Source organism: Leucopleurus acutus (assembly GCF_964270905.1).
Source record: "Leucopleurus acutus genome assembly, chromosome: 16".
In the NCBI taxonomy this organism is placed as follows: domain Eukaryota; kingdom Metazoa; phylum Chordata; class Mammalia; order Artiodactyla; family Delphinidae; genus Leucopleurus; species Leucopleurus acutus.
Window position 1 is genome coordinate 14,534,128 of NC_139158.1, and position 24,795 is coordinate 14,558,922.

At 47.0% G+C, this 24,795-nt stretch overlaps 2 protein-coding genes across 3 annotated transcripts in view; both read right to left on the reverse strand.

Annotated features, from left to right (window-relative positions):
- Positions 1-2,090: 2,090 nt before the first annotated feature.
- KCTD7 (potassium channel tetramerization domain containing 7) lies at positions 2,091-9,179 on the reverse strand (the record flags this gene model as incomplete). The annotated part of the gene is made up of 4 exons (XM_082856396.1): positions 2,091-2,467; positions 2,907-3,085; positions 6,452-6,621; positions 9,036-9,179. The coding sequence occupies 4 exons, from the start codon at positions 9,177-9,179 to the stop codon at positions 2,091-2,093; spliced, it is 870 nt and encodes a 289-aa protein (XP_082712522.1).
- An 8,695-nt stretch (positions 9,180-17,874) lies between these two features.
- TPST1 (tyrosylprotein sulfotransferase 1) overlaps positions 17,875-24,795 on the reverse strand; it is a gene marked incomplete at its 3' end in the record, with an annotated part of 115,994 nt that continues 109,073 nt past the window's right edge. Inside the window, exons 4-6 of one of the 2 annotated variants that reach the window (XM_082857220.1) lie at positions 24,396-24,446; positions 20,896-20,942; positions 17,875-18,425 (exon numbers count right to left, since the gene is read on the reverse strand). In XM_082857220.1, the coding sequence (XP_082713346.1) occupies positions 20,925-20,942; positions 24,396-24,446 (69 nt within the window). Of the gene's footprint in view, positions 18,426-20,895; positions 20,943-24,359; positions 24,447-24,795 lie in introns of those variants that run through there. The other variant, XM_082857219.1, reaches the window with a different exon arrangement.

Genomic DNA, 24,795 nt, shown 5'->3' on the forward strand with positions numbered 1-24,795 from the left:
GCCGCCAGTGTCCCTGCTCTGCCTGGGCTACTGGCCACGGCCCTGTCCCCCCACGACGGCACAGAGCACCTCCGCGAGGACAACACGGGGGCAGAGGAATGGAGGGGCTCCAGCAAGAGGCGCAGGGACAGCGTTCCTATCCAGCGTCCCTGAAGCCCCAAGCAAGTCTTCAGGGCCTGATTTTGAGCTGACTTGAGCTTGCGTGAACCAGTCCCTCCCTGTCTTATGTGTATGGACTCTCAATAACCGAGTGCTGCGATGCTCTGGGCCAGGGAAGGCAAGAGAAGGGGCCGAGGTCGGATCACTGCGGGCACTGGGCTTACCTATCTGCTCTCTCCTCACACTGGCTCCCTCCTGAAGAGCCTGCCTCAGTGTCTGTCAAAAAACGAACCTGTATTAGCGTTCAATCTATTTGCCGATCTGGGCAACTTAAATGAAAGACCCTTCTCTGAGGACAAGGCAAGAGCCGTGCTGTCGGGGTAAGATCCAAGCAGGGACATCAGCTCCGGAAAAGCGACAAGCCGTTTGCGGATGAGAACAAGGAGAGAACATGTTATCTCAGAACCTGAACCACTGACTGGACCGCCCCCTTAGATGTCAGCCTGGATACCTGCTCCACGCACATAAGAATACAGTGTAGGAGCGGGGGACCATGCCCTGGAATCTTCCCATACAGGGGCCAAGGGGTCCCTGCCCCGTGAAGGAGTTCAGCCAAGGCCCCAGGGCTTGGCCTTCTCTTCCTCAGCTCCCCCACTACCCTCCTCGCCAATCTGGTCTTGTAAGACTGAGACCGATGAGGCTGACAGAAAAAAAATCTCCCTACAACAACACCCAGGAGCAGTCAAGTTCAATCACGATTACAGGGAGAAGCCCTGCACGCAGCAAGGGAACGTCCCCGTTCCAGTGACTGGCGCTGCAGAGCATTTCCTCTAGGGGGCGCAGGCCCACACCCCGACTGGCTGCCCCAGGCTGCAGACAGCGCGAGAAGGAAACGCAGTGAACAGAAGCTGGTGGATCTTTTTCTCTCTGAATTGTGCAGAGGCAAACATAACGGAGGTCTGCTGCTCTCTTCCCACAGCTCCTGGGATAGCTGCGCCTCTCCTCCGGCCCTCTCTTTCCTTCCCCAAGATAGACAATCTCCGAGAAGGAGAACGTTGGCAGGAAAAAGCAACAGGGGTTCCCATCCAAGGAGGTTCACCACAAATTGGATCCTAACATGGAACAGCGGTCAAGGATGTATTCTGAGCCTCTAGAAAGGATGTTACATCTCAAAGATAACACAACAACTAGGCATCTTGCCTGCTTGACTTAGGGAATCTTCAAAAGGAGTCCCTGAAATGTGCATTCCAGCCCCATGAGAAGATAACCCTTCAAGCAAGGAAGGTTAGTGGAAGGTAGGAGAAGCCAAGGCCCTGAGGCAGGGCTGTAAACATTGTGCTTTTCTAAGGCCAACCTGGTGCATGGCTTTGGCAACTATGGTTACATCTCCAAAAGGTGGTGAAGAATATGTTTTGGGAGGAAAAGAGTCCACATCCTAAAGCAAAGCGTGGGGCCACTGTTGAGGGAAGAGGGAGAGAAAATGTTCCTTCTTCAGCCAGGGGCTCTAGGTGGCTCCTTGGGTAAATCCCCCATCATGTTCCACATTCATACTGATACACTGAGCACAAGGAAGGGACTCTTGAACAGGATGGAGGAGTGGTTATGCCTACGTGAGTTTGGTAACGTGGCTCTAAAAAGGGCAGAAACTCTCTTGCAAGATCAAGAAAGTGACAAAACCTCTCTGGACTTCCTGGTCAAGCCCTCGCTAGCCGGACCCCATAAGCCTCAGGCAGAGACTGCCGTGCCTCGAGGAAAGGCCAGGTGAGCGCAGGCACCAAGTCCTCGTGGGCCACCAGCCCTGAACCTGGCCCCAAGGTACAGCCAAGGAGACTGGGGCTGCACCTCCGTCCGCCTGGAGTTGTGCCTCAGGACCCGTCCTCACCTCAGCAGGTTCTGGGGCAGCCAGCAGCCCTTCCAGGGACCTTGCTCCCAGAGCTGCCAAGGGGAACGGACACCCTCCCTGCCAGGACTCTGCTCCCTGCCAGGGCTACTCACCACCATGTGATCTTGAACTCATAGATGGGGCGCTTGCAGTAGTAGTGGTTGATGAGGTGCTTGTCACACACCCCGATGCACTGGTGGTCCACGGTGAGGCCCTGGGCCGAGAGGTCCGTGACCAGGCAGTGCAACAGGTCATAAACGTCAGCCACGGCCTCCCAGGGCCCGAAAGACACATCCACTTCGCAGTGGTGCTCAAAGAGCTGTCCGTCACTCTCGCTCCGTTCGAAGCGCAGGGAGCTGAGAAGCGGACACTCGTAGGGGGTGATGGGCATCTCCTCCTTGAAGACACAGACCTTGAGCTTGGCAAAGCGGGCCTTCCGCTGGACGGCGCGCAGCCGGGCAATCTCCACAATCCGCTCCAAATGGTCTGTGGGGGTGAACATGTCACCCATCAGTGGGACGGGGGTGGGGAGGGGGGCGGGGCACAGAGAGAGCCCCAGTGACAGTGGACCCAAGAGGGAAGAGACAGATCCCTGGGGAAGGGACTCTGGGCCCATGAAGGGCACAAACTTAAACAGGAATCGTGGTTCTGCAGGGCAAAAGGAAACAAAGGGGATGGGATGAGTACCACCCTTCTGAAATGCGATTTGATGACGTTGCAGGCAAGGTGGTCCCTATTTCATCTGAATCTTCCTGCGGGACTGGGAGGGCGGCAGGAAGGGAAGCAGGATCCTCTCCCATCTTGAGTAGGACAGGTGTCTTGGCGAGCCATGACCCACTTGTTCTGGTGGAGACCTCAGCACTGACAGATGCCTCGCTACCCTCCCTCCTCACACCCCGACTGCCCCGCACAGTGAGCCCCTCACCTTTGTAATAGGGCATGAGTCCCAGAAACGCTTGGCGCACTTTCTCCCCCTTCAGTGGCTGCATGTTCTCCAGCTGCTCCAGGAGAGGCCCGATGGCATAGTACTGGGCCTCTTTGTACACGGCCCGCACGCGCTCCCGGGGCGGCAGGTCCCCCGAGCGCAGGAAATTCAGCACATCTCTGAGTAGGAAGGAAAAGAGGGTTGGTGAGAAGGAGTTAAGGGATCCGGACAGTGCCACCCAGTGGTTAGAGCACAGGATCTGGACCCAGATGGCCAGCTGTGTAACCTTGGGTAAGTGAACTTAACCTCTCTGTGCCCTTTCTCCTCTATAAAATGGGGGAAAATAAGAAAACTACCCCATAATGTTATGAGGGGATTAAATAAGTTAATACATAAAAAGTGCTTAGAAAATACCTGGCACAGAGCAAGCCCTCACTAAGTGTTAGTAGTTGTTATTGTATCATTATTATTGTAATTATTAAGTATATACAGGAAAAATGGGAAGATATGATATCTAGCCGCTTAATTATATTTTGTTTTTTTATTTTATTTTTTATTTTTTTTGCGGTACGCGGGCCTCTCACTGTTGTGGCCTCTCCCCTTGCGGAGCACAGGCTCCAGACGCGCAGGCTCAGCGGCCATGGCTCACGGGCCCAGCCGCTCTGCGGCACGTGGGATCCTCCCGGACCGGGGCACGAACCTGCGTCGCCTGCATTGGCAGGCGGACTCTCAACCACTGCGCCACCAGGGAAGCCCTATATTTTGAATTGAGGTACAGATAATAGCCAATAAAGGTACACATCTTAATTGTACAGGTCAATTACTTTTTCACGTATGAATATACCCACACAACCACCACATACATCAAGATATAGAACATGTCCACTTAATTAAAGTTTCCCTGTGCCTCTTCCCAGCCAATCACTACAGAGACAACCACTCTAACTTCTAATTCTATCAACAAAGATTAGTTTTGCCTCTTCTTGAAATGCATGTAAGTGGAATCACACAGTATGTTCTCTTTTGTGCCTGGCTTCTTCCCCTCAACCTAGCGTCTTTGAGATTGATTCCCTACGTCATCATGTGTAGCAGAAGTTTCCTTCCTTTTATCGCTAAGTAGCATACCGTTGTATGGATACACTATAAACTATTTACCCATTCTCCCGTTGATGGACATTTGAATTGTTTCCAGTTGGGGTCTCATAAGAGTAAAGCTGTGATAAACATTCCCTGTAAACTTCTTGTGGACTCAAGCACCGATTCCTCTTGGGTAAACATCAGGAGGAGAATTGTTCGGTCATAAGTGCCTGTTTGACAAAGTGGTTGTAGCATTTTATTCCCACCAGCCACGTGGAAGAGTTCTGCACTCCCCACAGATCCTTGCCATCAGTATCATTCTGTAGCTATACGGAGAAGAGGAAGCCTAACCCTGACACCTGAATAAACTGGCTTCAGGAGTGAACAAAAAATCACTGCACCTTCTTAAAATAACAATTCAGTTCTTTTAATTCTCTCTTCAGATTCTTTAGGGCTGAAAGTAATCAGACCCATCACTGGTAGGTGTGGGAAGGGCTTTTCTGTGAGGATGTATCAGTAAACCCCAAGACCAAGCTGTTACCTCAGTAGTGAGTCTATGACCATGAAGCAACACCAGCCAACACTCACCAAGTACTAATCTGTGTCAGTCACTATTCAGGAGTTATCCCATTTAATCCTTCCAACGACATGGGTAAGTGCTTTCTTACGTCCGTTTTATAAATGAGGAAAAAGTGGGGCTCAGAGAGCTTAAGGAACACCCTTGCTAAAGGAGCCACAGCTAGCCAGATGCAGACACGGGTGACCCCAAATCCACACCCACAGTGGTCCAGACTCCAGTCCAAGCCGCTGTGCACTGATCACAACGGGAAAGTGCCCCAGGTGGAGGCCCAGGCAGCCTCCAAGGTGGCTGCTGGGGCTACGTGAGCTCACCCGCAGAGAAATGCCCTAAATCCCTATTTTATTTTATCTGAATCTTTCAACAGCTCCACAGGCTGCTGATGAATCTTAGGCCACTGGAGTCCAGTAGCCTGAGGATAAACACCACAACATCCTGCTTGCTGCCATGCCCTTGCCTGGCCCTGCCACTCTCCAGCTGTGGCCACCTGGGTATGGGCGCATCAGCCTAGGGCCAAACCGGGTTCCCCCTCCCCGTCACTCCTTCGAAAATCAGTCCTCTAGGATCGTAAGCAAATCTTGGTGAGTCCTGAAAAACATAACCCCGGGCAAGGCCCAGCGAAGAGTGCTGCGGGAGCTGCCAGCCGGGCCGAGCACTTTCCTCTCCCAAACAGCCTGCAAACAAAAATCTTTTTATAGCTCTGCAGAGCGATGTGACACTTTGTTTTCTCAGCACTGGAGGCAGCTGACCGCCCAATGGGGAAACCCAGATGCTTCAGAGCAAATTATTTGACGAGGCTCCTTTCTGAGGGTGAAAATGACCCTTCTCCCAGTGTGGGCAATCCTACTTGGAGGCCGGCACAGAGACGTAGTGGTTGGAGGGTCTCCTTTTGTTCAAGGTCAAAGACCATGTTAGTTCTCCAGTCATCTCCAAAGTTAGACGGATGGGGCAAAGAGTTTCAGCCACATGCTCTGAAAGGACCTGGCCAGGGGTCACACCAAGCCTCTTTATTTAATCCACATGACAGGCCTGCAAGGCAGCTATAATTACTTCTCATTTCACAAACAAGGAAACCAAAACATAAAGTCTTTAAATTGTCTATCTGTAAGGTCGTCAGAAGTCCTCTCTTGGGAAGGGCTATCTTTTTTTGAGATTGTGTTGTTCCATGTTTTACTGTTAAAATGACAGTAACAATTGAAAGTGGGGTTTTTTTGTGTGTGTTTTTGCTGTTGTTGTTTCGTTTTCGGGGGGTTTTTTTTTTGGCTGCACGGTGCGGTACGCAGGATCTTAGTTCCCCCACCAGGAATTGAACCTGTGCCCTCTGCAGTGGAAGCATGGAGTGTTAACCACTGAACCGCCAGGGAAGTCCCGGAAGGTGTTTTTTTTTTTTAAAGACTTGGCAAAATTACAGGATGGCAACCCTATGTTGGCCCTTCCCTCACCTTTTTTTGTCCTATTTATTTGTTTCAAACTATTGAAAGAAGTTTGGGAACCACTGCCACACCCCATGTTTCTCCCTAACAGCGATGCCGAGCCCCAGAATCTGGATCTGAGGGTCTTCTCCCAGAAGCTGTGTTGGAACTCCCCTGCCTCTCGGTGCGGTCACACCTATTCCACAGGGATGACAACTTCCCGGTCTTAATTTGCATAGCAGAGAATCAGTTTCATCACATCCAGCCAATGTGTGTCACCTGGGATTTCTCCGGCTGTCCTTGCCTCCTCTGGGAAAGAAACTAAGAATTCTGATCCAATGCAATATGCACATTTATTAAATTCCACCAGCAGGTTATCTCCTCTTCTAGGTGTTATGGAAGACATCAAAGTCCCATGCCCAAGCCCGGGCTGCTCACTTGCTAGGACCCTGCAGTTGATAGCAGAGGGAGGAACGTACCCGAAGTGCGCACCGTCCCGATCAATGAAGTAGCGGCCCTCGGCATCCGTGGGGATGTAGTGCCGCCCGCTGAACATGGCCGCCAGCATGGTGTCCTCGTAGCGCCGCAAGGTGGACAGGCGTGTGGTGAAGTGAGCCCCTCCGATGTTAAGGGGGACAACCTCAGGGAACTGGGGAGGAATCACCGGCACTTTTAGTCCCACGGTGGGGAGGCAAGCCGGGGCTGCCCCGTCTGCCGCCTTCCTGGGTCTGATGAGCGCCACCCGAGGCCCAAACCCAGGCATCTTTCTGACCGCTTCTCTCCCCTCCCCTTCCCCGCATTCATCAATTACCAAGTCCTCCCCATCCTCCCACAGCTCTTAAATGAGGTCTCTGCACCGCAGTCCTTCAATCTCTGCTCTAGAGTTCAAAGCCTTTACTGTCCTCCTTCCACATCCTGAACTCCCCACCTTTGTGCCCTTGCTCATGCTGTCTTCTCCATCCCCAGCGCTCCTGCCACCCTCCCTCTGTCCATCCAGCAAATGCAATGGCCCCATCTGGCAGTGTGCGCTGTTCACTGCACAGGGGCACCTGCGTGAGCGGGGTCTGCCAGCGCAGCTGTACACCCTTTTGCTAATTCACACCAAGGCGCCATATCGGTTAGCAGCATCCACTCATTCTGAGAGCTTCTATTCAAGGTCCCCTACTCCGTGAGCATTTCTGCTCTGTTGTCCTTTGCCTGCCCCAAGACAGGGTTCACTGAACACTCCCGCCATTGTGCCTTCACTGTAGCCCACGTTCTCCTGTATAACAGAGCTCTGCACAACGGGAGCTTTGTGCTATCGGTCGTTATTATTGCCCAAGTTTCCCGAGGGCAGGAACAGCATCTTGTTCACCTATCCTGAGGCCACCCAGAGCAGGGCCCACAGATGTTTGTTGAATAATGCCAGGCATCCACTCCTCATCCTCTGTACCTCTCCACTTCTCTCCTTAATCTGTGCAGGGAGATTAGTGCCCAGTCCAGCTACGGTTCTGGAGGCAATGGCAGGGAATGATGGTACCTACATTTGCCCTGAGAAGCTCTAGGGTCTCCCTAAAATGCCCAGGACCTTTATTTATTTTTTTAAATCTCTTTCACTGTTTGTGGTTTTGAAAGAAATGAGGCCAGTTCTCCCTAATTTTCCCACAAACCTCCTCCAGATTAACTAAAATTTTATCCCAGCGCATACTTTTCAATATTACGACATCTCTCTGGCTCTGTGGAAGTCTATGTGTATTTATCTAGACAGTCCTTTTTCCCAACTTTCAAATCCTTTGTGAAATAAAGTAGGATACAAATACGTTACATCAAAGTTGCCCAGTGTCTTGTGCAGTGCCTGGCTCGTAGTAAAGCCCCAAATATGCACTGAATGAATGGATGAATGAAACGGACGGGCACTTACAGTTCTGTGAATGTAGGTACTGTTACTCTTCTGCACCCAGAGGACAGGAAACGCCTTCTGCTTATTCTATAGCTAGCTCCTCTAGAACTATTTTATGTGCATACCAAGGACCCCAGTATTATTTGGAGATAATAATACTCCTCATTACTCACATGGACCCATGTAATTTGTGAAAGAGCTGGCACTGGAGTGCTGGCCTATGGTCTCCGGGGTCCTGTGCTTTTTTCCTCAAGCCACACCGTCTCACCAGTGACAGTGCACAAAAAATGGCACCCTGGGTCTCCAACGGTTCCCTTCTTTTTTTTTTTTTTTTTCCAATTACAAAGAGTCCTTCTGGAGATTTGCCCATTTTCACAACTGCCCCACGATGTTTAGAGTACTGGTTCGTAACCAAAGAGGACACTACAGTTCCCAGAGAGCCTCACCCAGCCCCATCGTGCCCCTCTGGGTCTCAGTCTCTTCACCTAGGACTCCACAGGTCATGTCTGCCACTACCTTAGCCCCTACCTCCTAGCCTCTGTCTTCACTGCCCAGCAGAGCCCCACCTTCCCTCCTTTCCCTTCTCTTGAGGGTGATAGTGTCACATGCGTTAAGTAAGACCAGTGGAGGCCACTGTGCATCACAGCACAGCAGCTAGGAGGGAAAGCCATGGAGGTGTCAGGTGAGTGAGGCCACATCTATTAACTGGCCTGCTTCTTATCTGCACACAGCCCGTAACCCCACTCTCTGGGCAGCTGGAGACTGGGTTTGGGCAACCACTGAGGCCTCCTCTTGGATTCTCTAGGAGACACTATCATCTCTTGGGGCTCCAAGGGCCCCCTCCCACGGCCTACCCTCCCTCCTCCAGTAGGTAAGGTGGGACATAGGGATGGGAGTACCAACCCTGCTGGCAGTGAATCCTGGAAGGAGGGGGATGGGAGGGCCAGGTGCCGCCTGGGGCAGGGAAGACACACCTGGTGCATTTCGGGGGTGGGGTGGGGTCGGGTGGTGGGTGGGAGCGGGGTGGGCAGGGGAGCACGGCTCCTCTGGCGCCGCCCTCGGCCCGACCCCCACCCCTGCCTCAGCGCGGCAGCGCTGCTCACATCCCAAGGTCAGCTCTGCCTGGCACCGGCTCCTCCCCCCGCGCCCCTTCCCGCACCCCCGCACGCCCTCGGTCCAGGTACCTCCTGCGGCAGGAGAGGCAGTGCGTGCCCCGCCTGCGTGGCTGTCGGGGTGGCCGGCTCCAGAAAGTCGTCTTCGGCGTCGGAGCTGGACATGGCACCGTCCGGGCGACGGCTGTCTGGCTCCCGCCCCGTGACTACCACCATCCCTCTGGCTCTGGGCAGTGGGCGCGGCTTCAGGCGGGCGGGAGGGCGGCGGCCCGGGTACTAGCACCCAGCAGCGCCTGGCATGACGCGGCGCGGCCGACGGGCGGGGCCGGAGGGGCGGAGAGCGCAGCGCGCGCGGGCCGGAGGGCCGTCGCTCCCTCACCGCCGACGAGCTCGCCGACCACCCTGACGACCGCAGGGCGACCGGCCTGACCCGGTCGCCTCCCGTTATTGGCCGAACGCCTGCTGGCTTCCTCCCCTGATTGGCAGGAAGCTCGCCCAATCGCAGAGCAGGCAGCGCTTTCAGCCAGCGTCTAAGTGGCCACCGGGAGCCGGACCGGCTGGCCTGCCCTGCTCTGATTGGCCCTCTGGCCAGCAGGCGCGCCCTCTCCAGCCAGCTAACACTGGCTCGGCGCGCTGGGTGCGCGCGAGGCCCCCACCTCTTAAGCCAGGCCTTCTTATAGGCTTGGGGAGTGGCTCCCGCGTCCAGGTCAACACCTAGAAACCTGAGACGAGGGAGGGCTAGTGACTTAATCGTTCCTACGTTTCCAGGGCAACGGGTCCTGTGCATCCCTGGGCGTCGAAGGCCTGGGAAATCTGGGAGGACCAGGTCACCTCAATGGAGAGCCTGAGCATCCTTTCCTGGAGGATTGTGAGGGAGGACGGCTGAGGTCACTGAGGTTGTAGGAGAGGAAGGGCAGCACTGCGACAGGGGCTGGCTCTCCTCTAACCACAAGGGTAAAACCTGGGTCTCCAGTCTTTCCTGATTGACTCAAGCAGCAGTCCGAAAAAGGAAACTCAAAATAGGGGCAGTTGAGTTCAATTAAGAATGACAGTGACTCTCCACCCTCTATGTGTCAGTTCTTCTGCTGGGCACCTGGAGACACAGATGGAAACAGGCCCTGTCCAAAGAAGCTCACAGGCTGCTGAGGCAGAGTCCAGCCTGGTCCAACACATCTGTCGGCAGCCTCGGATGCTGTGTCCCCTGGCATGACAGGGTCAGCTCAGAGACTCTCCTAGGGGGCCAAGGTTTTAGCTCTTCAAACCACTTTTACACCCAGTTCCTCATTTGAATCTCACATTGTTGTGACAGAAAAGGAAACTGAGTCCTAGAAGATTAGAACAGCTTCAGGGAGGTCAGCCATGAGCAAGAGGCACAGCACTTCCTCTTTGGACCAATCACACTCCCAGCTGTTAGGAGTCTCCTAGGTCAGTGTTTTCTCCAAATATACTTGCATCAAAAGCACTGGAGGGAGAACTTGTTAAAATACAGATTCCCAGCCCTACCTCCAGAGAATCTGATTTAGTCCATCTGGGATGAAGCCCTTCAATTTGCATTCCTAACAAACTCACAGGTAATTTTTTTAAAAATATTTATTTGGTTGCGCCAGGTCTTAGTTGCAGCACGTGGGCCCCTTAGTTGCGGCAGGTGGGCGCCTTAGTTGTAGCATGCAAACTCTTAGTTGCGGCATGCGTGTGGAATCTAGTTCCCTGACTGGGTATCCAACCTGGGCTCCCTGCATTGGGAGCACGGAGTCTTATCCACTGCACCACGAGGGAAGTCCCACTCTAGGCAATTCTGATGCTGCAAGTCCTTGAATCACATTTTGAATGGCACTGCCCTAAAGAAGGCCCCCTGAGGCCATCTCTTAGCTATCACTACCTGCTCCAGCCTTTCTCAACAATATCTATAACAAAATTTCCTCTTTCCATCATTTGGATGTTTCAGCTGTAATAGAAACTGCAATCAAAAGTGGCTTTAATAATAGGAGAATTTTATTATCTTACATAACAAGAAGTCTGAGTAGATTCTGGGTTGGTTCATTAAGTAACGCAACAAGGAGTTACCTGGACCAGCTTCCTTCCAGTTACCCACTCTGCCAGATGACCCCTCTTCCTCTAGGAATCCATATGAGGAAACCAGAGAGCTAAGGTCTATCAGAGTGACAGTTATTCCTACACCTTAAAGCAAGGCTGTATAAAGAGAATGGGACAGGAGCCCCAGAGGCTCAGGAGGTAGGAAAATCCATGTGCAATCACGGTTACGTCACTGAATGTGCTGGAGTTTTCATCTTCTTCTTCGGCTGAGGATTTCCTTCAGGAATATAGTTTCCCAGTTGGTTCTGTTTGCACGGTGGGGAGAAGTCCAAGGGCAGCCGCCTGGAATGAGGACTTGCTGACTGAGTAGGCAGGGGTTGGAGCAGGCATTCTGGGAAAGCAGGGCAGTTTGCTGGCAGTGGCCATCCCCACCCTGCAGTGAAATGACTTCCAGGCCAGTTCGCTTGAGGGCTGTAGGGAAGGGTCAGTGAGCCTCGGCGGGGGGTGGGGGGTGGGGTGGGGGTGGGGATGGGTAGCACATGGCCGCGCAGAGGTGTGGGCTGCTCTCCGAACAGGAGCACTTATAGCCCTGGGATTACTTTTCCTCCAGGAGTCAACCACAAAAAGAGTCCTACAGGCATGGAGTCCTGAGATTAGTCAATTGGATTCTGTTCTCCATGCCTCACCAAAGAAAAAACCTTTTGAATGGCAACAGATTAACAAAGTGCTGATTCAGCTACTGAATTTTTTCTCTGATTCTAATTTATTCAACAATAACGGAAATGAAAACGTTAACAAAAGCATCCATCTTCTTTTCCTTCCAGTTGGAGGACTCGCCTTTCCTTTCTCTCCCAGCCTCGAGGAGGAGGTTGTTTGCCAGCAGCTTCCCAAGGCACGGAAGCTTGGCTAAGGGCCCACTTGCTCTCAACCCAGCTCAGCTCTCCCCCAGCCTCTAACACACCCCCATTCGTTAACCACTGCTGTTCTGTCTCCTGGACTTCTCTTCGCACAGTGCACGGGGTAAATGTGGCCGATGTTCAGATTGCCTCTCACATCTCTTTTCTGAACCCCTGTCCCCACCACCACCCCAGTGTGCCTCACTGAATGCTAGAACCTTGAAATCTAAAAGCTGCTTGTCTCGTGGTACCTTGCATCCTGGGTTCCACAGGTGACCGAACTTCACCAAGCAGATCCCTGCACTTGAGATTTGGAGGGGGAAAGTGAACACTGAGTTGGAGGCCAGGCTTCTTGCTCTTTCGGTGGACAAGTTTGGATATGGAAGTGTTAAAAACGTTTCCTTTTTGCTGTGGCTGTAGCAGAGGTCCCATGTTGGTCTTTGCCTTCCTGGGTGTCAGAAAGCAGGGTGGGGCATCCATTTTACTGTCTCATTACTCTCTGTAATCAACCTCCAAGGTCCAGCACAATGCCTGGCATATAGTAGCAACTCAGTAGACGAATACATGAAAGAAATTTGTGCTGTGATCACATTCAAAGAGTTACCTCTCCATGTAGATTTTTTTCTCATGTATTTTATTGGTATTATTAGTATATAAGGGCATGGATTGTTGCTGGTATCATAGAGGTAGGGAATTCCAGGATGCCATCATGCTGGGCTGGTGGGAAGGGGCTCCCCTCAAGTTGTGAGAGGTCCTAGGGGTGTTATTCAGAGCAGAACATTTGTGGGGGGGGCTCTTTGGTTTGGAGTACACACTGGTAACCATGGATGTTTTCACTGTGCAAGATGATATAGGCCCCAAAAGTGCTCTCACCCCAAGCTCTTTATAGGTAAGCTTTTGATGAATGTTGTTTTTCATTACTTAATTATAATAAAAACAAATAACATAAAATATAGATGCAAAAATAACTCACATCCAACAGCACAAACTAACACAACACTGTAAATCAACTATACTCTAATAAAAACTAATTTAAAAAAATAACTCACATCCAGAATTCAATGAAAATAGTGTTTTATTTATGTGGTTTCAGCGTCCACAGTTGTCCTACTAGCTGCTGCCTATTACTCTCTCATCCCTTGTGTCTCTAAGGGAGCTCTTGTTCCAGTCACCTCTGGAAGCATTATGGTCAAACCCCACTGGCGGCTGGGTGAGTATCTTGGAGCCACATCCCCAATTTTCCCTCCCATCCCCGTGGCCCATTTGTGTGGCATTTCCACTGGTCTGTCAGTTCAGGTTTAAGCACTTCACAGTTTAAATATCTATTATTCAATATGATTCCATCAAGTGGAAAAATAATTTAGCTGGAAATATAATCCCCTGTACCCTGACAAGAAGTACCCTATCTCTTAGTGTCCTCATCTCTTGGGGCCTCTCCACCATTCCACAGCCTTTCTTCCCCCAGGTACCCACACCCACTTAGAAACTGCCTTGTATTTGAGGCTGGGAGTGGCCTGCTTCTCTGAGGCCGTAAAAAAGTATCAGAGAAAAACCACTTGCCATTTGGGGGCTTCCTAGCTGCTAATATTTGTTCTGACATTTGTTTGGAACTGCCAGCTAAGAGTCCTTTGGTGAAACATTAAAATATCCTGAGGCAATATAGAATGAAAATAATCTATAAGAGTAGGGGTCTGAAAACGTTTTTTTTTTTTTTTTCTTTTTTTTAAGGCCATGCTGCGTGGCATGTGGGATCTTAGTTCCCCAACCGGGGATGGAACCCACGACCCCTCAAGTGGAAGCGTGGAGTCTTAACCACTGAACTGCCAGGGAAGTCCCTGTAAAGGGCCAGAGAGTAAATATTTTTAGCTTAGCAGGCCACAGTCTTTGTCTCTACTCAACTCTGCTGCTGTTGAAGAAAAGCTGCCATACACAAGACATAAGTGATGTCATAGGTTATGTCATAAATTATGTTGTAAGACATAAATGGTGTGGTCAGATTTGACCCAATGGCTGTAGTTTACCAACCCCTACACAAGAGAAATAGATCAATTCTAAGTGCATTGTGATCTTTTCAAATGTGCTCCATCTAAATGTCCTAATAGCTAATACTCAGCTTCATTTCTTGTTTTTTTTAAAATTTTTCTTCTTCTTCTTTTTTGTTTTTTTTTAAACAAACCTTTGTGTCGAGGGTTGACTTTCAATAGATCTCAGCACAGCTTCATTTCTAATTCAAGTCTCATTTACTCATTTGTGAAGAACAACCAATAGCCAAGTCTTCAGATTATTAACATTACTAATTTTTCATCAAAAGAAGTAGCTAAATGAGACTTACCAGAAAATAAATGAACTGAAAGTCGCACTAGATGGGTAGGCTTGGGTAAGTTACAGCACTACTCTAGACCCCCGATTTTATCTCTAAGATTAGGCCGGTTCAATTTCGATTTCTCTTTTCTAAAAAACTCTCATTGTTTTTCACTTTTGTACTTAAAGTAATTCATGCCGAATCTAGAAAACAGAGTTAAGCACAAACAAAATAAGAATTCCCCAAAACTCCAACATGAAGAGATAACAAGGGACACTGGCACATGTCCTTTCTGTTTTCTATCAATTTAGTGACTCTAGTTTTCTGTCTACCCTTTCAATCATAAAAGTGGGAGCACACTAAACAGCTTTGTGATTTCAAATTTTCACTTAATGTAACATGAACATTTTTCCTGTTATGAAATATTTTTCTACAATATTGTATTAGCTGAGGAGTATTCTGTTACGTGGATGTACCATAATTCATTTAACTAAGCCCCCCCTTTTGTTAAGTTTTTTTTCCAATTTTTTGTTTCTATAAACTTCATTGCAACGGACATCTTTGTAGAGAAAGCTTTGCACACCTTTGTGATATATTTCCCTAATTTCCCTAATTCTTGTAACTTTTAACACTTTTTCATACGTTCAGCAGTTATTCCATGTTTGACCAACAGAGGGCATTTAAGGCTTTCCTTCTCAGGGCAAGGCCACAGCCATTTCTACAGTATACAACAACAAAAATAGTGGTTTTATTGTGAAGAATGATTCAATTTTGGATGTTCAGTAATAATCAGCAAACTCCAAAGGGAGAATCAAAGTCATTTATTTTTCTGTCTAGCCAGAATCACCCCCCCGCCAAAAAAAAAACCCTCAAATGATGAGCTTTGTTAGGACTTAAACCCAAAATGAATAAAAATGATCTTTTGCTCAGAATAACAAAGTGACTGCTCCGCTTTATGCAAAGGCCTAAATTCCCTGCAGAAGACTGTTGGATAGTGACAAACAATCAGGAAAGGGAACTCAATGCTGAAAATACTGACCTTGCCAGAGAAAAGCTCAGACAGCCCCCAGGATCAGTAGCTCCCTAGAAAAACAAATTTTGGGGCAACACTGAATGGAGTCCTGCCTAGACTATTACTTACCCATCACCTACTAAGCCAGGTTGTCGTAGGTAATACTATAGGTTTTGTTAGATAAGCTTGAAATAATTGTTTTCTGTACATTTTTCTTGATTTTCACCAAGACCATAAATTCCCAAGGGCAGCAATCTGCCTATACTTCTTAGCAAATTACTAAGTACAAGGGAGGTATTTAAATAGTTGTCACTCAATGCTAATGACAAGTTTTTATTCTAGTATAAAGATGATTACTGAGAGGGAGAGTGGTGGTTAAGGGTGTAGGCTCTGGAGCCAGGTTGCCTGTATTTGTATTCTGATCCCGTCACTTACTAGCTGGTCTAGAAAGCTGGTACTGCCTCCCAAGCCAATGTCTATAAAATGCAGGTAGTCACAGTACCTACCTCAGATGGTGATTTTGAGAATTAAATGAGTTTAAACATGTAAACTCAGGCACAGGATCTAGACAATGAGAAGCTGTTGATAAATGTTTCTAGAATGATTACGTGGCTAAGTGATTACTAAGATTTTTTTCTCTCATTTAAAAATTTTCTGATTCTTCATGGATGATGCTCTCTCCAGCCTCCTCCTGCAGCCACTGAGGACGCCAGCCTCTCCCTGGCTCCACAGGCTCACCCGCTGGCTATAGCCATGGCTGTGCTGGCCCTGGGCAGCTCTCTGATCTTCACAGGCAACACATCTACCCTGGTCCCTTACCCCGTTATCAATTTTTATTTAATTAAAAAAACTATTTATTTATTTTATTTTTGGCTGCGTTGGGTCTTAGCTGCGGCACTTGGGATCTGCAGTGCGTGGGCCCTTCCTTGCGGCACGTGGGCTCCAGACTGTGCAGGCTCAGTAGTTGTGGCACGCGGGCTTAGTTGCCCCGCGGCACGTGGGATCTTAGTTCCCCAACCAGGGATCGAACCTGCGTCCCCTGCATTGGAAGGCGGATTCTTAACCACTGGACCACCAGGGAAGTCCCCCAGGTACCAATTTTTTAATTTTACTCCAGGCATCTTTCATTTGTTTGGCAGGAATTCCATTTGATTCCATCAAATCACAACATCTCACAAATATAGTCATCTTCCTACAGGTCTTCTAAGATGTCACATGGAACAGAAATGCTTTGCTTCGCAAGGCTCAAGAGAAATGTGCTCAGACCAGAAAGAAGGCTTTGTGAAGGAGGGAATGTCAACAGGGAGGGAGATATCACAGCATCTGCTTCTCCGGGCCAGTTGTGCAGCGGTTTCTTCTTTCCTGAGTCAGCTGTTTTTGTGCGGTGGTTCTCTGCCCTTTTCCTATTCCAATACATTCCCACTCATGACAGTGGAGTCTCCAGGGGTGGGCAGGCGTAGGGAATAAAAATCCTTATGTTCACCTAGGGACGAGTATTGGAGTCAGGATGGGTTACAGTTTAGAAATGTCCTCGCCTCCCATTCTGATAGGCTCTAGAGGGATATGTGACCTCCTCCCTACAATGCTGGTAACATAAGACTAACACAGAAAATAAGCAAAAAATCAAAACCAAAAACAAATTATGCTATACTGAAGCTGATTTTATTGCTATCTGGAGGCTGGAGCAGTAGTAACTAGAGCAGTAACAAGAAATGGGACTTACAACAGCTGAGCCCTTAACAGGGCTGGGATTTCCCAGGGAGAGGGGAGAGGGGATTAGGTTTCTGGGCATCTGGAAGAAGCAGAAAGCAGAGTGTAAGGAGACAGGGAAGAGGTGTACTGTTCACAAGGGGGTGGTGAGGCTACACTGCAGAGACAGAACAGTTTACATGTAACGTGCGAGGCATCGGAGAATCAAAGAAGGTTTTTGAACAAAAGAGTGACTTAAGACACAGTGCTGAACAAAGGATTGATGTGGCAGCAGTATTAATTTTCAGTTGAAGGAAACATGGCTAGGGGCGTGGAGCGGAAAGAAGGATACTAGAGTCAGGCTTAGATACCAGGTCACCACTGTCGCAGTAGCTGAGGGGCCTTGTGTACGTGGCTTGACCTGGCTGAGCCTCTGTTTCTTCATCTGAAAATGATATGTTAGAAGTTTCTGTCTGGGAGGATTAATCATTTACCAAATATTTTACTAGGTTCTTACAATGTGCCAGACATTCTGCTAGGTGTCAGGGGTACAAAAATGGACAAGAAAAGACATAGTCTCTGTCTTCCAGGAACTTACCATCTAGTATAAGAGATAGACAATTTAAGAAGTTAAGAAACATTAAAAACTGCAAAGTGTGATAAGGTGATATTGTGAATAAGGCAGGCAGGAAGGGGATCAGGGAGTCTTTCTGAGGAATTAGAATTTATGGAGACCAGAGAATTGAGAAGGAAAGAGAAGAACAGGATTCTGAGACAAAAGGATGGTAGCAGGTCTTTCTGAAATAAATTATAGCAAAAACTTCACTAAGAAATTATGATGTATAGAGGGGAATATCTAAAATACAGCAACTGAAGAAACTGGTTTATCAGATCATTATCTGATAGGTCTTATTGCTTCTCAGAAATTACAGTAATGAAAACATGTAAACTACCAGTGCTTCACATTTAAAGCTTTTATTTTGAAAAATAAAATACAAAAGTCATCAAGTTGTAAATGTATGTGGTAATTCCTCAACTTCTCAGAAACAATACAATGAATTATTTAAATAATTAAGATATTTAATATTATCCACATCAATACATTTAAACAGGTACAAGTGTTCTACAAAACATTAGAACATGTACAGACAACCTATTCCAAGATGAAACTACCCAATTTTGCTTACAGAATCCCATCTTTAAACCCTCCCCTTGAAAACAAAGTTTGGAATCTGGTAAGAAAAGATGAGGACCAGAGCAGTTTTAAGAGAAAGCACACATCCTCTCTGGGCTCCTTCTCCACAGGCCCGTGCACGTAATCAAGAGCACTGTACTCGGGAAGAAGCAGGTCACTCAGGAGGGTCCGAATGTGTGCTGACATCCCACCCTCTCAGTGGGAAGAGCCTGGCAAATGAGAAGGAGATGCGGGCCATGGTACCTATACTCCACTGATCTCAGCAGGGGACAGCCAGTCCTAGAAACAGCCAGTCCTAGAAACTTCTCTGCTGCTGAAAAGGCAGCAGTCTTCCCTAGGGCAAACAAACAGAATGTGTTACAGGTATGCAGTCAGTTTGTTCTCCCCTGCATGACACCGCCTCCTTTCCAGCTGTGGGCCTGGCACAAGCCAGGTAGACAGGTAGGGGGATGGACCATTATGAGAACAGCTACCTCAGGACTACCAGAGAGGCACACTCTCCCTCAGTCTGGGATGCTTTTAGATGCCTGCCAGTAGCTTCGATGTGCAACACAAAAGGATGGCAGCCAAAGCAAGGGCTGTTCCTGCCCATTTCTAAATGACTGCAACTGTCATCTGAAATTGAAGCTACTGCAGGGGCACTGACAGGGACGTCAAATGTCCAGGGGTCGAACATGCTGACTCAGTATGAAAAAGTGGATACTGAGATTCTTTATAGGAAGCTTTAGGAAACACAGTGACTGTCGTTCATATGCCAAAGGGATCCAAAAGACAAGAGAAAGACTATGATTTGTCTTGAGATGCTTTGATGTCTTCCTAGCTTCTCCCGAGTCCTTCTCTCATTGCACGTGGGCACCTACAAGCCTCGATAAGCAAACAAGGATGAGATGCTGCTGTGGAGGCCACTCAAGGCTGGAGTCCGCTGACACTGCATTCTGTCTTGTAAAACGGCTGGTCAGTAATGAATCCCTGTATGCATGTTTCCAGGAGGGAATTTATCTATACTTTTTTTTTTTTTTCGGTACGTGGGCCTCTCACTGCTGTGGCCTCTCCCGTCGCGGAGCACAGGCTCCGGATGTGCAGGCCCACGTGCCCAGCCGCTCTGCAGCTTGCGGGATCCTCCCGGACCGGGGCATGAACCCACGTCCCCTGCATCGGGAGGCGGACTCTCAACCACTGCGCCACCGGGGAAGCCCTATCTATACTTTTGAAAGTATTTTTGAATAAAAAAAACTATCCAAGGCCTGATAACGGCTGTTATACCTGTATGCCCATCGAGTTGAAGTCTACATTTAGCATTTGCTTCTTAGCAAAAAAGGCAATCATAATTCCTAAAACCTATGAATATTAACTCACTGCCATCCGTGATTTTGACATGGCATAGCAGCATTCATGTGTTTTTTCTATCTATAATCTATTAGCACACAGCAAGTCATAAAAACCTCTTATTCAAATCAAATTATTCAACCTCAATTTTCTCAGCAGTAGAAGAGAAATAATATCACCTACTTGCCAGAGTGGTTTGAAACTTGAATGAAATCATTCATATATGTATGTATATGAATAATATATATATTTATTATAGATATCATGTAATATATCCTATATCATATACATACTATATATATATATATATATATATATATATATATGATGCTTGGTATTTTACACCTGGTATGGAGTACACACTCAATACATGGTTATTATATAAAATAAAAATAAAACAGCAAACAAAACTATAAGAAAAAAACAGATTTTATTTTTTACTTTTTTATAATAGGTTTTCTTTTCATTTATTTTAGTATTTTATTTTATTTTACTTTATTTAATTTTTTTCCCCACACTGCACGGCTGTGGAACCTTACTTCCTCGACCAGGGATCAAACCCTGCCCCCTGTAGTGGAAGCACGGAGCCCTAACCCCTTGGCTGCTAGGGAATTCCCAGGAAAAATCATATTTTAAAGAAAGCTTTTCAAGTTCCAAATGATCTAAGGCATAACCAAAATATTCAGAGCAAAACAGAATCTTAAGAAAGTGTGGGATAGGGGTGTGAGGTCTGAGCAGCCATGTCAGGAGGTCTAGGTTCAGAAACCAGCTTTGCCACTAATTGGCTGGTATCCCTGGACATGCACCTGATGATTACTCAGATAGAAAGGGCTGATAAGTCCTGCTCCACACTGTAGCCTTTAACTACAATGAGACAACATAGGTTACAAACATTAAGACAGCATAATGCATTAATATCAGCAAGGTTGAAAAACCAACCAGGCAACTCCCGAAAATATTAGCGCAAAAACATCTGCACATCCAGCATACAGAGGAAGCAGTACAGGGTGGTGAAAGAATCCCCGGCTGGATGTCAGGAGACGGTGCTCTTTAGCCTTGGGTTTTTCCGACCTATGATGTGAACTTGACAAATCCTCTCTCTAGGATCAGTTTCCTTATCAGTAAACAGGTGGTTGAGGTTGATGGCCTTCAGGTTTCTTTCAGCTAAAATATTTTATCATTTTAAACCCCTCCTCATACTGAAAATAATAACTAACACTGTTTGAGTGCTTAGTATGTGCCAGGCTTCTGGCAGACATTATCATGGTTAATTCTACCACTCTCTTATTAACATCGTCCTCATTTTACAGATGCAGAAACTAAGACACAGAGAAGTTAAGTAACTTGCTCAATGCCACACAGAGCCGAAATTCCAAAGCAGGTGAACTGACCCCAGGGCTGTGCCCTCCACCTGCTGCTCTGCCTCCCGAGAGCCTAAGCAGTGAAACCCAAAGACCCAGCAATGTCCCCAACCTCACCTCAAGTATGCAAGAGGTTCCTGGGTCTGTTATTCCACTTGCTCAGTCTGTGGAAGGAAGCAAAAGATGTTTTAACGTTGGTTAGCATGAGAAGTGACTGCTCTTGTCAAAATATCAGGTGTAGCTTGCAGGCTGTGATCAGAGACTTTCTAATGAATTCCGTCTGCTACTGTTGTATAATAAAGAAGATGACTGGCCTTTGGCTCTCGTTCCTGGTAGGGAGACTCTAAATCCTTGGAATTTTCCAGGTAACAGGAGTGCCTTTGTTATTCATGAGCCCCTTAGATCATACCTGAGTTTCTGCTAAGAGATGAGATGACTCAGGGTGAGGGCTGGTCACCAGGAAGACCAACCTGTGATTTGAGGGCTGGGGCTCTGAGCCAGCCCAGCTTCTGGGAAGGGGACTATGACTGGGGATTGAGTTCAATTCCATGCCAATGAGTCAATCAATCATGCCTATGTACTTAGACTTCAGTAAAAACTCTGGATGCCGAAGTTCAGTGGAGCGCCCTGGTTGGTGATCACGCTGATGTGCTCTGAGGGAGAAGTACACTGATTCCACAGGGAATGGGCACAGAAACTCTGAGTCTGAGACTCTCCCAGACCTTGTCCTATGTGTCTCTTCATTTGGTTGGTCTTGAATTGTTTCCTTTATAACAAAACTATATATATATTTTTTTGGCCACACCGTGTTTTTTGCGGGATCTTAGTTCCCCTACCAGTGATCGAATCCGGGCCCCCTGGCAGTGGAAGTGCAGAGTCCTAACCACTGGACGCCAGGGAATTCCCAAGACTGTAATCTTACGTATAGCACTTTCCTGAGTTTTGTCAGAATTCTAGCTAAATGTAATCCTGAGAGTTCTGTGGGCTTCAGTTTTCTCATGTATTAGACGTTAAATAAAAGCCTTTTATAGGCTCTTTTCTAGTATGGGTGTGATACATTAAATGAAACTAACCAGAACGGGGCTTGAAGTGCCTATGTTAAGTCTTTTGCTCAATTTTTTATTACCTTTTCCTTATTTATTTGTAGGAATTCTCTATACTGATGAATCTTTTGTTTCAAAAATTTCCCCCCCTTAAGGTGTCCTTTTTTTACTGTCTTTATCATGCTTTCTAATAAGTAAATGTTCTCAATTTTAATGTAGTCCAAATTATCCATTTTAAAATTAATGATCCATAAAAAGAAACAAAATTGAGTTATTTGTAGTGAGGTGCATGGACCTAGAGTCTGTCATACAGAGTGAAGTAAGTCAGAAAGAGAAAAACAAATACCGTATGCTAACACATATATATGGAATCTAAAAAAAAAAATGGTTATGAAGAACCTAGGGGCAGGACAGGAATAATGATGCAGATGTAGAGAATGGACTTGAGGACATGGGGAGGGGGAAGGGTAAGCTGGGACGAAGTAAGAGAGTGGCATGGACTAATATATACACTACCAAATGTAAAACAGATAGCTAGTGGGAAGCAGCCGCATAACACAGGGAGATCAGCTCGGTGCTTTGTGACCACCTAGAGGAGTGGGATAAGGAGGGTGGAGACGCAAGAGGGAGGAGAAATGGAGATATATGTATATGTATAGCTGATTCACTTTGTTATAAAGCAGAAACTAACACACCATTGTAAAGCAATTATACTCCAATAAAGATGTTTAAATAAATTAATTAATTAAATTAAATTAATGATCAGTATTTTTTATAACTCATTTAAGAAATCCCTCTCTTTTAAGGTCATGAAGATATTCTCCTTTATTGCCTCCTAGAAACTTAATTATTTTGCCTTTCACATTTAGGCCTATAACCTACCTGGAAATGATTTTTATGTATGCTGCGAAGCAGGGGTGTCCCTTTAGTTGTCCCTTTAGTTTAGTCCCTTTCTTGACTCCTTCAGACTTACTATGCAAAACAGCCTTTGGCTTTGACATTTCTTCAAGACTCTCCCTCTTGGATTATTCTCTGGCTCCAGTTACCATAGCCTGTAAGTGAGTGACAACTTGTTCACGAATCCATCCAGGTTTCTGGCACATCTTGCCCAGCCAAGGCTCAGGGCCCCTGTGCCCCTTTGTCTGCAAAAGTTGATCAGAGTCTTTTGGATAGATAAGGAGTTCCTCTGAGAAGATCTTTTTTTTTCCTCTGACTCTTGAGGCCTTATTTCAATTTCTCACACATAAAAGTAATTCAGTAGACATTTTTTAAATAAATGAATGAATGGATGGATTAAAATTAAATATATGTTAATAAGCATATACCATGAAAGTAGTTTAAAATACTCAAGTAATATGTATCAGTTATTGATGGTTGTTATGAGACAAGGATCTGAGAAGACAGAGCCTTCAATCCTGGTGTGAGACACAGCTGCTCTTACAGAGAAGCCCATGTACTCGAGGCTTGCTTTAGGCAACACGACTTCACACAATCTGTGAGGTTCCCCTCAACCCAGATCTGGAACACTTTTAGAAACTGAGTTCAGTGCTGGGTCTTCATTTCCTATTAACAAGCTAATCACTGATAGCAGCAGCCTGGAGGCAACATGTATTATCACCATGCTGGACAGGGAAGTCTTCTGCTGGACTCAGGCTGTAGTCATTGATTTCTTCCCACTACTACATAGGAATGGCAGGTGATGCGCTCACGCAGGACACTCTGGGCTACTCTAGGCCTGTCGGCCATAACGTCACCTATTTCTCTTCAACTCAAGAAACAATATTGGAATCCAAGTAAGTGACAGTGTGACATTACAAGGAGAACTCTGGATCTGTTTTAATTAATTTTTTAAAAAGTAAAAGTTATAAACTTCAAACTCATACCATCCATTCCCAACTTGGGGGACTTAGCAGTTGAGGGTCAATGGCTGTGTGTATAATGTATTCACAAGTCTTCTAGGCTCCAAATGAGAAAAATGAAAAGGCCATGGATGTATATGTAATAAGAACAAAGGGTGGCTATACATTTTTATTTCAAGTTAGGTATCAGAAGCCTGGAGCAGATTCACCAAGGCAGGCTCCTTATATGTGGAATACTGTGTGGCTTGTGGGCGACCTCAAGCAATCAGATTTTAGTTATCAATAAAGTATTTCCCTACTCTTGGAAGACACTGAGCCCTCTGAAATTCACTGTGTTAAATTGTTAAATTTAACAAATCTGTTTAACACAGATTGTTAAAACCAACAATTACCAGAAGCCAGTCTTTCTTTCTTTTTTCTGTTTTTTAACATCTTTATTGGAGTATAATTGCTTTACAATGGTGTGTTAGCTTCTGCTTTATAACAAAGTGAATCAGCTATACATATATATATATCCCCACATCTCCTCCCTCTGGCCTCTTCCTCCCACCCTCCCTACCCCACCCCTCTAGGTGGTCACAAAGCACCGAGCTGATATCCCTGCAGAAGCCAGTCTTTCTACCACCAGCACATAGCATTATCTCTTTGAAAAGATTACTTCAATGCAAGAGCCCATCTATTATTGTATATCAAGAGGAGGAAGCAGACACAGTACCTGAGGTTTTCCTTTAAGAAATTCAGGTAGCTGAAATTCTCCTTTATAGACCTGGAAAAACAAAGCCAAGTATGAGTTTAAGGAAACAGGTACTGTCATCATCACTTTGGGATGCTTGCAAGGACTGATAGTGGATGGGTTCACTGCTTCATTTTTGGCAAGTTTTAGAACAGGAGGGAAGCCCGTCAGTTCAGAAGCAGCCTGAGTTGAGGACTGAGTGAAATCCCTATTCACTCTGACCCCACTTGCTCTACTTTTGCCTGGGTGCTCCCAACTTGTGGGCTGGCTGGGAGAGGGCGTAGAGTCTCTGAAGAAGAAAGAAAAGCATCCTAACATTCCAAGTTCCAATCATTTTAGCTGAGAGAGAAAGCAAGCCCAAGGCTTCTCTCTCCAGCAACCA